This window comes from Lates calcarifer, linkage group LG18, assembly GCF_001640805.2.
Source record: "Lates calcarifer isolate ASB-BC8 linkage group LG18, TLL_Latcal_v3, whole genome shotgun sequence".
Taxonomy (NCBI): domain Eukaryota; kingdom Metazoa; phylum Chordata; class Actinopteri; family Centropomidae; genus Lates; species Lates calcarifer.
The window spans coordinates 13,548,771-13,557,846 of record NC_066850.1 but is presented as its reverse complement, the minus strand read 5'-3'; the positions used below and the strand labels follow the sequence as shown (position 1 = coordinate 13,557,846).

The 9,076-nt window shown below is 41.3% G+C and overlaps 2 protein-coding genes across 3 annotated transcripts in view; both read left to right on the top strand.

Annotated features, from left to right (window-relative positions):
- The first annotated feature begins 66 nt into the window (after positions 1-66).
- Positions 67-2,404, top strand: LOC108901340 (uncharacterized). Of its 2 annotated transcripts, none has more exons than XM_018702809.2 (4): positions 67-228; positions 1,408-1,570; positions 1,672-1,773; positions 1,903-2,401. In XM_018702809.2, the coding sequence occupies exons 2-4, from the start codon at positions 1,415-1,417 to the stop codon at positions 2,131-2,133; spliced, it is 489 nt and encodes a 162-aa protein (XP_018558325.2). In that variant the 5' UTR covers positions 67-228; positions 1,408-1,414; the 3' UTR covers positions 2,134-2,401. The 2 variants fall into 2 exon arrangements, with proteins under 2 accessions (XP_018558325.2, XP_050933873.1); XM_051077916.1 differs by having other exon boundaries at positions 68-228; positions 1,411-1,570; positions 1,903-2,404.
- A 4,648-nt stretch (positions 2,405-7,052) lies between these two features.
- shank3b (SH3 and multiple ankyrin repeat domains 3b) overlaps positions 7,053-9,076 on the top strand; it is a 43,766-nt gene continuing 41,742 nt past the window's right edge. Inside the window, 1 exon segment of the mRNA XM_018702861.2 lies at positions 7,053-7,395. The gene's annotated coding sequence lies outside the window, so the exon portion shown is untranslated.

The window sequence follows — 9,076 nt, the reverse complement described above, 5'->3', positions numbered from 1 at the left end:
CGGCGGTAACGCGTCATTACCACTTCACACCAAGAAGAAGGAGACGTCTCCACAAGGGAGACGGAACATTGCTGCTCTGCAGTCAGTTTCCTTCACGTTATCCTGGCCTCATCTGTGTGTCTTTGGCTGCTCTCAGATCAGCGCCGCTCCGCCTCGGAAGACGGTTTTCGCGGTAAACTCGAGCCTGAGCCGCGGAATCAGTCAGACCTAAGGAAACACCGCAAACAAGTGAGTTCACTGAGCTTTGTTTCTGTACGTAAAATTAATATTAATTCTTGTCACCAGTCGTGTCGTTAGAAACTCGTTTATAACACCGTAAGTTTAATATGTGGCGTCAGAAACGTCCTGCGTAGTTAGCTAACGGTCAGCGATGCAGGTGCAGCGTTAAGCTAGAAAACACGGCTCCACAGTCCAGCAGTTTAAACATGGATATTTTCACCAGTAATGAAGCTTCATGAACCATTACTGCAAAATGCCTCGAGAGAACATGTTAATTATTCTCTTATTACTCTTCTTACGTTAGAGAGAGCTGTAAATTTCGTAAATTAAAGCCCATTACACCTATTTTATTAGCTTTCAATTGCGTGTGTCACGTGCCTTTTTTGATCCAGTCAGGAGTAATCACACCTGCGGTACATTCTGGGCTATCTCAGGATAAATACCTAAGACTGGAAACCTCCCTGAGCACATTCAAGTCATTCGTTACACCCCTTGTTGATAGTGATTGTTGTATCTAAAAATAAATAAATAATGCAAACCAAATAAAATAATCTATTCCAAATAAGGATAATTGGGAAAAATAAGATCAAATTGTTGCCAAAGTGGAAAGCTCTTCATTTTCTCTGAATCCATCACAGACACAATCAAGCCACTCGCACACAAAATGTTACTCAGTGTTAAAAACCAAACACTATGAAAATGTATCAATTCTCTTTGAGGCCTCAAGCAAATGTGGCTCCATAATTAAAATCACCACCAGTAGCAGTCACATGGAATTTTCAGTGTTTGCACTCAGGTTTATTTATTAGCAAATTAAAGATGTGCATAACAACAGGTGGTTGGAAACCCACCTACTGGCAGATAAATGGTGACCTCTGGACCAAATCCAACTAAAACCTCATGAAAGCTGAGGTTTTTCTTTCATAATTTACATCAAACCTTTTTCCCCCCATGAATATCCTGCAGGTAACACTGTAGACGAGAGACTTGTCTAACTCTCAATAAAGACAACAGCCTTGTAATAACAAATAATTTAAATCATTTGTATCTCAGACACTAATAAACAGCATCTAATTGACAACCTGATGATATAATGTTTCCAAGCCAACGAAAACAACAGTGTTTTCATTCATGAATTAAAGACATCTGTCTGACCACCTGTTTTCCTTCTGTTCTGCACATGCTCAGTAGAGCCATGCCGTCCAATGTGGAGATCAAAGCAAAGGTGAGCGACCCGACGGAGTTTGCAGAGAAGGCAGCCCGGCTCAGCCAATCAGAGGGCACTATCATCAGGCAGCACGACACCTTCTTCAACTGTGGCCATGGACGATTGAAGCTACGAGACTTCATGGTACAGTACTGTGTCTGTGTGTGTGTATGTGTGTGTGTTTAAGAAAAACCCAAATGAGTGTCTGTATAAAATTGACATAAAATGTTTTGTTTGTTTGTCAGAATGGGTCAGGTCAGTTGATCTTCTATGAACGTCCAGACACTGATGGACCCAAACTGTCTCGTTACTCCATCAGTCCAACCAACGACCCAACAAGTCTCCAGGTAAAACACTAAAACACCTGTGTGTGTTTCTGCTGTAATGTGTGTGTATATTTATACAGGTTACTAACTCTGTCTGTCTGTGTGTGTGTGTGTGTGTGTGTGTGTGTGTGTGTGTGTGTGTGTGTGTAGACTGTGCTGTCAGATGCCCTCGGGGTCAAAGGTGAGGTGCGGAAGGAGCGACGGCTGTTTCTCATTGGTCAGACCAGAGTTCACCTGGACACAGTGGAGGGACTGGGACACTACATGGAGCTGGAGGTGAACACACACACACACACACACACAGTTAGTGGACAACAGTTTTCTCTGGGAAACACTGAGACAGTTGGTGAGACAAATAAACAACTTTATTGGCACAGTTAAGAAAAATTAACAGACGATGAAGATGATCATCAGTTGCAGCCCTGCTTTCATTTTAAATACAGTTTTTTTGTATTTATGTTTTAAAGAACATCTCATTCATCAGGAAAAAATGTGTTTTCATAAAAATGTTTTCTCAGAAAATTAGTCTTCTATAATACAAGAATACCAGTCCAGTATTTGTGAGGAAAGTATTGTGTAAAAGAGATTTGTCATTAAGAGAGAGTGTCTCTCCTGATAAGAGTTTGGTGAGTGGACGAATATATCACCAATGGTGTTTTGTTGGGGCAACGTTGTACCTTCAGCTCTACTTGAATGGAAACCACAGATTTCACTTTTGTAGTGATGAGTATAAAGGAAAACTCTGGTATTTTTGACCCTGGGTCTTATTTCCCCATGTTTTTGGGGGTAAATGATTGCTAGAGACAAAACAGCTGCTACAATGTATTTGCCAACGTCAAAGTACGTCCATTAAAGTGCTTGTTTTGACCACAGGCTCAGGTTGTTACTGTAAGTGGCTGACATTATGGATAGGATTACTACAGAGATAGACCTTTTCATTAAAGAATAAGATCCTTTTTGTTTAACCAGAAACAGCAACACAATCACTACCAGACTCCATTGACAAAAACAGGAATTTTACCTCTCAGAATACAGGGACTGCTAAAACACCACTGCCTCCATCTGTTTGTTAGTTTGTGTTATTGTGTGATACTTTTACTTCAGTAATGTATCTGAATACTTTTTCCACCACTGAGAGTAACACAATAACACAAACAAACTAACAGATGGAGGCAGTGGTATTCCAGCAGCTCCCGTGTTCTGCTTGGTAAAATTCCTGTTTTTGTCAATGGAGTCTGGTCTTATGTGAAATAAGGTTTTGGCTTGACTAGACTAACTGAAATGTTCAATATAAAAAGACAGGATGAGGTTGGCCAAATATGATAAGAATTAACAAGGACATTTAATAATTAATTAATTAAAAAATTAGCTGACAAAATTAACAGTAGCTGGAGTTCCAGAGATAACGGCTCTGAACCAGCAGTTACAGAGTCGTTTCTGGGGATTTGTGAAAGCCTCACACTGCTGTATAAGCTGTGGAGCTCCAGCACCTGAGCACACCTCAGATACTTGTGTTAAACAGGATTTTAATCTCCCCCAGGTGGGCTGGTTGCCATGGTAACTAAACAGTCGGTCATCATCTGTCTGGTGATATTAGCCTGCAATTAAAATGTAAATCCCCAAATACAGATCAGCAGCTTGGTGGGAAACCTTTATCCAACAGAGATAGAGAATTAGAAGTGAAATCAGCGACAGGTTTGTAGTTGTAAAATCAGATCTTGTTTCTGTTCAGTCTGATTAAAACAACATCTGACCTGCAGGTTGTGGCTGGAAACAGGTTGTTCTGATGTTTACGCAAACAGATCAACCAGTGATGTCACATTTTCCCCTTTTTCTTGCTGTTGTTTCTATCTAATAAACCAAACTTAAAGCAGATGAATATAAGCGTACATGCTGCTTCAGGCCAACAGAGGGCGCAATCACTCTGCAACAGGCCCAAACAGCACCACACAATGTTGCCATGTTAGTAACATGATCAAGATCAGCTGCTGTTCCACAGTCTTCAAGTTTACAAGATAGTTTATGTAAGAAGCAAAAACCTTCCAAGTTTTTAAAAGGTACAGGTACAGATTGTGTTTAATGATTAAATTGTGATATTATAGTGGTATTGTAGTCCAACCCAGAAGTTAGCATCACCCTGGTTCCCTCAACAAAAAGCCAGTGGGATTCTTTCATTGGTTTTTGGATTATGGCAGGAAATAAACTGTGACCAAGAAAAGTTTATGATTTAGTTCATCAGATAATCTTCACAGATGAATACCACTGTTCTGATGTTTGAAGCCTAAATACAATTAGTAAAAAGCTAATGATAGTCTATAAACCAACTACACCACGGTCACATGACGTCAGCGTCTCCACCACTAAGCTTCCAACTTGTCATTTCATTTAGTTCTGACCTCTTCTACAAAAGCCTTTCTTCTTAGAAAGTTAGTGATAGTTTGAAAGAGTGAGTAGAAACACAGTGAGGCTGTAAAGGTGGACTGATGAGTAGATCAGTTTTCATGTTAATGTCCCGGACAACCTCTGTAGTCTCATTTTTAAAAACACGTAAAAGTTTAAAAATCACAAGTGGGGGATTTTCTGATGTATTTTATGTCAAAGATTAAAATGTGAAAATGTGTTAAATGTGTTAAAACCACAGACCTTATTTCACCTCATTACAACTCTAATAGTCAATTGTTGTTAGGTACAGCTACTGAGCAGAGACAGACATGTCAATAAATTCATGCTCTTGATAGTTTTAAGTGCTGGAATTGAAGGCAACTGGAAAAAAGTCCAGTTGCCTTCAACTCTTAGCACTCAAGACAACCATGACTTGCATGATGGAGAACCTACACAGACACATGCCCTTGGTGAATAGTTGTAGTTCTTATTGTTCCTGGATGCAACAACTTAAAAAAGGATGCCAAGAAAAACCCTCTGCTGTAGCCTCAATTGACCAGTTTGAAAAATGATCAGTGGATTTCTGTTTAGGAAAATGTGAAGGAAATGCTAAAATGTATTGAGCTCTCGCAGCCACTAAACTGTATCACAGACCCGTTGCCTCATGCTCTGAGATCATTTAGCCTCCATCTGTTCTCACTGTTGTCTCAGTTCATTCAGGAATAAACAGGTTTTTACTTCTACTGTCAGTCCTCTTCAGTCACAGTTGGTATCAGCAGTAGATCTACAGAGGAGGGGAGCCACAGATTAGAAGTGTATAGGAGTCAAGTGTGATCGTAGAGAGGTGGGGAGGCGGAGGGTCCAACGACAGAGTTTAAATAAATATAGCAGCGAAACCACATGAATAACTGTAAAGTAGTTTGTCGTCATCGTGACTCAAATGAAAGTTTGAGTCCCTGAAAAAACTAAACATAAAAAACTGTTATTTTCTCATGATCACAAAAAAATCAGTTCAGCATCATCAACTCAAAGCTTTAGTCAGTAAATGAAATGACCTTGGTGTTGGTCCCTCCAACACTCGGCTTCAGAATAAAATATCTCAGGAAATTCATGGTACCCGGAGGATGGACATCCCTGACCTTTCCTGTTGTGCTATCATCAGGACACTCTTACGATCTGACATTTTGGTCCTTGAAAGATATGAGGTCAAAGTTTATTTAATTAGATTTTAAATAGACACTCATCAATAAAGCAACTGCTTGAATGTTGCCATGCTCTGTATGAACTTGAAAGATTCCAAGGAAGATAATCCAAGGAGGTTAAAGGTGCTATATGTCAGTTTTTGCTATTGCTTCATAGCTAATATTAGCATTAGCAGCTGTGCACTTAGCAGTTTAGAATAAATGTTGCAAGTTCAGCATCAAACTTCATTCCTTTATTCACCAAGAGCTGTTTCCAGCTGTGTAAGTTCTGTCACTTCATTTTGTCTACTGAAGTTAGCTTGCTAACCAGCTAGCCCTGGCCTGTCTCGTAACTTTCCAATAGCGACTCAGTATAGCATCCAGACTGCTCTGAAGAAGTAGCACTGCTCAGAGGATATTGCTTCCGCAGAAGCAGCAGTCCTTCTGGCATTTCACTTGCTGGTGTCATGTAGGATAGATGGTGGAGACGGGAAAGATCCCCATGTTTATGACTTGTCTGATCACAGAGTCAGATGCCTATTTCACAAAATCACTCCATATCAATAAAATTCAGGTTTAATCACCTGGACCGACAGACTTTTTTGGACCCTTTGAAAACAAGCTGATACATTTCAAGGGGTTTATCCTGATATAATAAATTTGAGTCTGGCCACAGCTCACCTTCTTCTAATGGCTTCTTCAAGAGTTCAGCTTCGCCCTCGGCAGCCATAAGTGGTGATCAATTCTGTTGGGCTCTGAGTCCGAGTGGTTAAGTGGTTTTCAGTCTGTTGACTGAAGCTCTGAAGTCCCACTCACTGAACTGAAACACAGCCAAACGCTGTATATTACCCATGATCCACCACTCCTGGGGCAGGAAGTGCTGTCGCTGTAACAAACACACCAAACACTGTTTATAATTCTTGATATTTTTGGGGATGAGCGCTGGTTTTAGAGTCTTTTTAACTGATCTACAGTTCAGCATTACTCTTGAACTTGCTGGACCTGATTCCAGCAGTTTAAGCTGCTGACTGTCACTCAGTTAGAGGGAGATCGTACCTGCTCACCACAGTTACACAGAGCAGGAACAGGTGTTCAGGGAGCAGAGTGGGAATGACAGAGACTCCATTCTCCCTGTTACAAGTCAGTGAACCATCACAGTGAGTCTGGTACATAATGCTGCTGTAACAGATGATATAAAGACAGTGATGTTACGCCTGCAAATGGCTCAGTAACAGTAACATGAATGGAGGAGTTGTATGAGGCTGATCTGAGTGTCTGATTATTGCAGTCGGTGTAAACACAGTCAGCGATCCTCAGCCTCCGACGTCTCCGGCTGGGTGAGAGGTTCACATGTGGAAAACACCACTGAGAGGTTGGTGAGTCATGTGACCGTGCTGCCACGTGTGCTCTGATTGGGTGAAGAATGTCGTTAAATTAAAATGTTTATGAAATAAAATTAAAAGAAGTTTTTTTTTTTTTTTCCTGTCATGCACCAGCGCTCATTATCATTGGCTAGTGATGATGATGATGATGATGATGCTAATGCTTGGATGCTGAATCCTTTTTTTTTCTTTTTTTTTTTTTTGCAATTGCATCGTTGCCATGGTGATGGGGCCGCTCCTCCACACCCACGCTGCTTACCCCCTCTCTCTCTCTCTCTTTCTCCCTCACTTGCAAGCGAGAGAGGGAGAGAGAGAGAGAGAGAGAGAGGTGTGTTTTCTAACCCACGCATTGGAGTGGGAGACAACGTGCGCACTCACATGTGCACGCACACACACAGTCGTATGCACAGAGTGTGTGTCATGCTAGCAGTGTGTGGGCTGAACCGACCAGCCTTCCACTCATCCTGCCTCTCCCTCTCTCTCTCTCTTTCTCTCTCTCTCTCTCCCTCTCCCTCCTTCTCTCTCTTCTTCCCTCTCTCTTTTCGTCTCTGGATACACCTCTTCTTCTTCTCCTTCCTTCTTCCTCTTCTTTTTTTTCCATCTTCCATCATCTCTCTCTCTCTCTCTCTTTCCCACCATCAGTCCCCCTCTTTTCTTTTCAGTTTATCATCATGGAGAACGAGTCGGTGATCTTCTGGGTGAGTCTCTCTGCAGCTCGGTGTGTGTGTGTGTTTGAGTGTGTGTGTGTTAAAGGGAATGCATGGGTGTTTGGCTGATGTTGTTACGCTGATATGTACAGTGTGTGTGTGTGTGTGTGTGTGTGTGTGTGTGTGTGTGTGTGTGCGCGCGTGCGTGTGTGTCGGTCACTTGCTGCCGGTATGTAACTTTAAAAGTCGTGACTTAATTTTCTTTACACTTTACCTTTTTATTTTTGCCTGTTCTCATCCTTTCATTTCTTCCTTTCCCTCTCTTGCCTCCTTTCCTTTCCTTTCCTTTCCTTTTTCATATCTTAATATCCTTTCCTTCTCTCCTCTCATCATTGCCTTTTCTTATGTCTTCATTTATGTCCTTGTTATTATCTTTCCTTTTAATATCTTCTGTCTTTCTTTTCCTTTCCTTTCCTAGTCTGCTATCTTCCTTTCCTGTTTTCATAATTTCCTTTCCTCGTCTTTACATTTGGTTCCTTTCCTTTCCTCTCCTTCTCTCCTCTTCTCCTCTCTTCTCGTCTTCGCCTTTCCTTTCCTTGTCCCTACATTTCATTCCTTTCCCCATCGTTTACTTCCTTTCTTTACCTTTCCTGTCCTTTCTTTTTTCCTCTTTTTCCTTTCACTCTCTCCTTTCTCCCTTCTCTCTTCCTTTGCTTTCCCCTTTTCTTCCTCCCCTCTCTGTCTTCTCTTTTTCTTTTCCCTCCCTCTTTTCCTTCCCTTATTTTCTTTTCTCTTCCTTTCCTCTCCTCCCTTCCTCTCCTTGCTTCATCCCTTTTATTTCCTGTTTCTGTTTCCTCCAGCATCACTTTACCATCCTCTGTGTGTTTGTTATGTAAGAACAGCAGAGAGTGTGTAGGCCGTAATCTCAGACCGTCTATCTAAAGAGATGATCTGCCCCCCCCAAAAAAATTAAATAAATAAAAAAATCAAACACTTCAAACATCACGTGGTTGTCATGGCAACACGTTAAGCCTCGTCTGAGTGACTTTACCTCAGCAGCGTTGATGGTCAGAGGTTAAACTGCTGCGTTAGCGACAGAGAGGAGTGTTTTGTTTTTTTTCTTTTTGGGAAAAATGCAGTTAAAGGACAGGTTCACAATTTCTGGTTCCCACATGAAGACTGAAACAGGTTTTTCTTACTGTGATCATCCCTCCTGTGCATACTGGACATTCAGGGATCTGATCTAATATGAGGCTTCACCTTCACCAAATAGGATAAAAGTGTTTCGATGGACAGTTTGTCCTTGCTGAGCTGCAGTGGAAGGACAGGAAAATAAAGAGCAGAATTTGTTCTGAAGAAAAACATTATTATTGACATTTTGACAGCAGAACATTGTTAAAAAACAGGTAGTTTGAGGAATATCAGGGAGTTTAGGGAGTAGCCAGAGTATAATTTAGTGCTGAGTTGCTAAAGATCCAAAGGTATACGAGAGGTAAATGCAGTCAGCCAGAATCAACTCTGCAGAATCAAGACCTGTAACAACCGTTTTCCCTTCATGCAGTGCTCTGTTGATTAGCGCCCTCTAGTGGCTGTAAGTCAAAAAACACAAAAACATCTCCCAAGCTGTGGTTACATCAGTCATCTGATCAGCAGAAGAAATGAAAAAGAGATGAGTATTTGCTGTGACCCTCTTTGCCTTCAAACCAGCACCAATTCTCCTCAGTACGCCTGC

What these genes read in the sequence shown, in the direction of transcription:
- LOC108901340 (XM_051077916.1), top strand. Translation starts at nt 1,415, where the DNA reads ATGCCGTCCAATGTGGAGATCAAAGCAAAGGTGAGCGACCCGACGGAG. An exon ending in TGAAGCTACGAGACTTCATG is followed by an intron (nt 1,571 to 1,671) that starts GTACAGTACTGT and finishes TTTGTTTGTCAG; the next exon opens with AATGGGTCAGGTCAGTTGAT. An exon ending in ACGACCCAACAAGTCTCCAG is followed by an intron (nt 1,774 to 1,902) that starts GTAAAACACTAA and finishes GTGTGTGTGTAG; the next exon opens with ACTGTGCTGTCAGATGCCCT.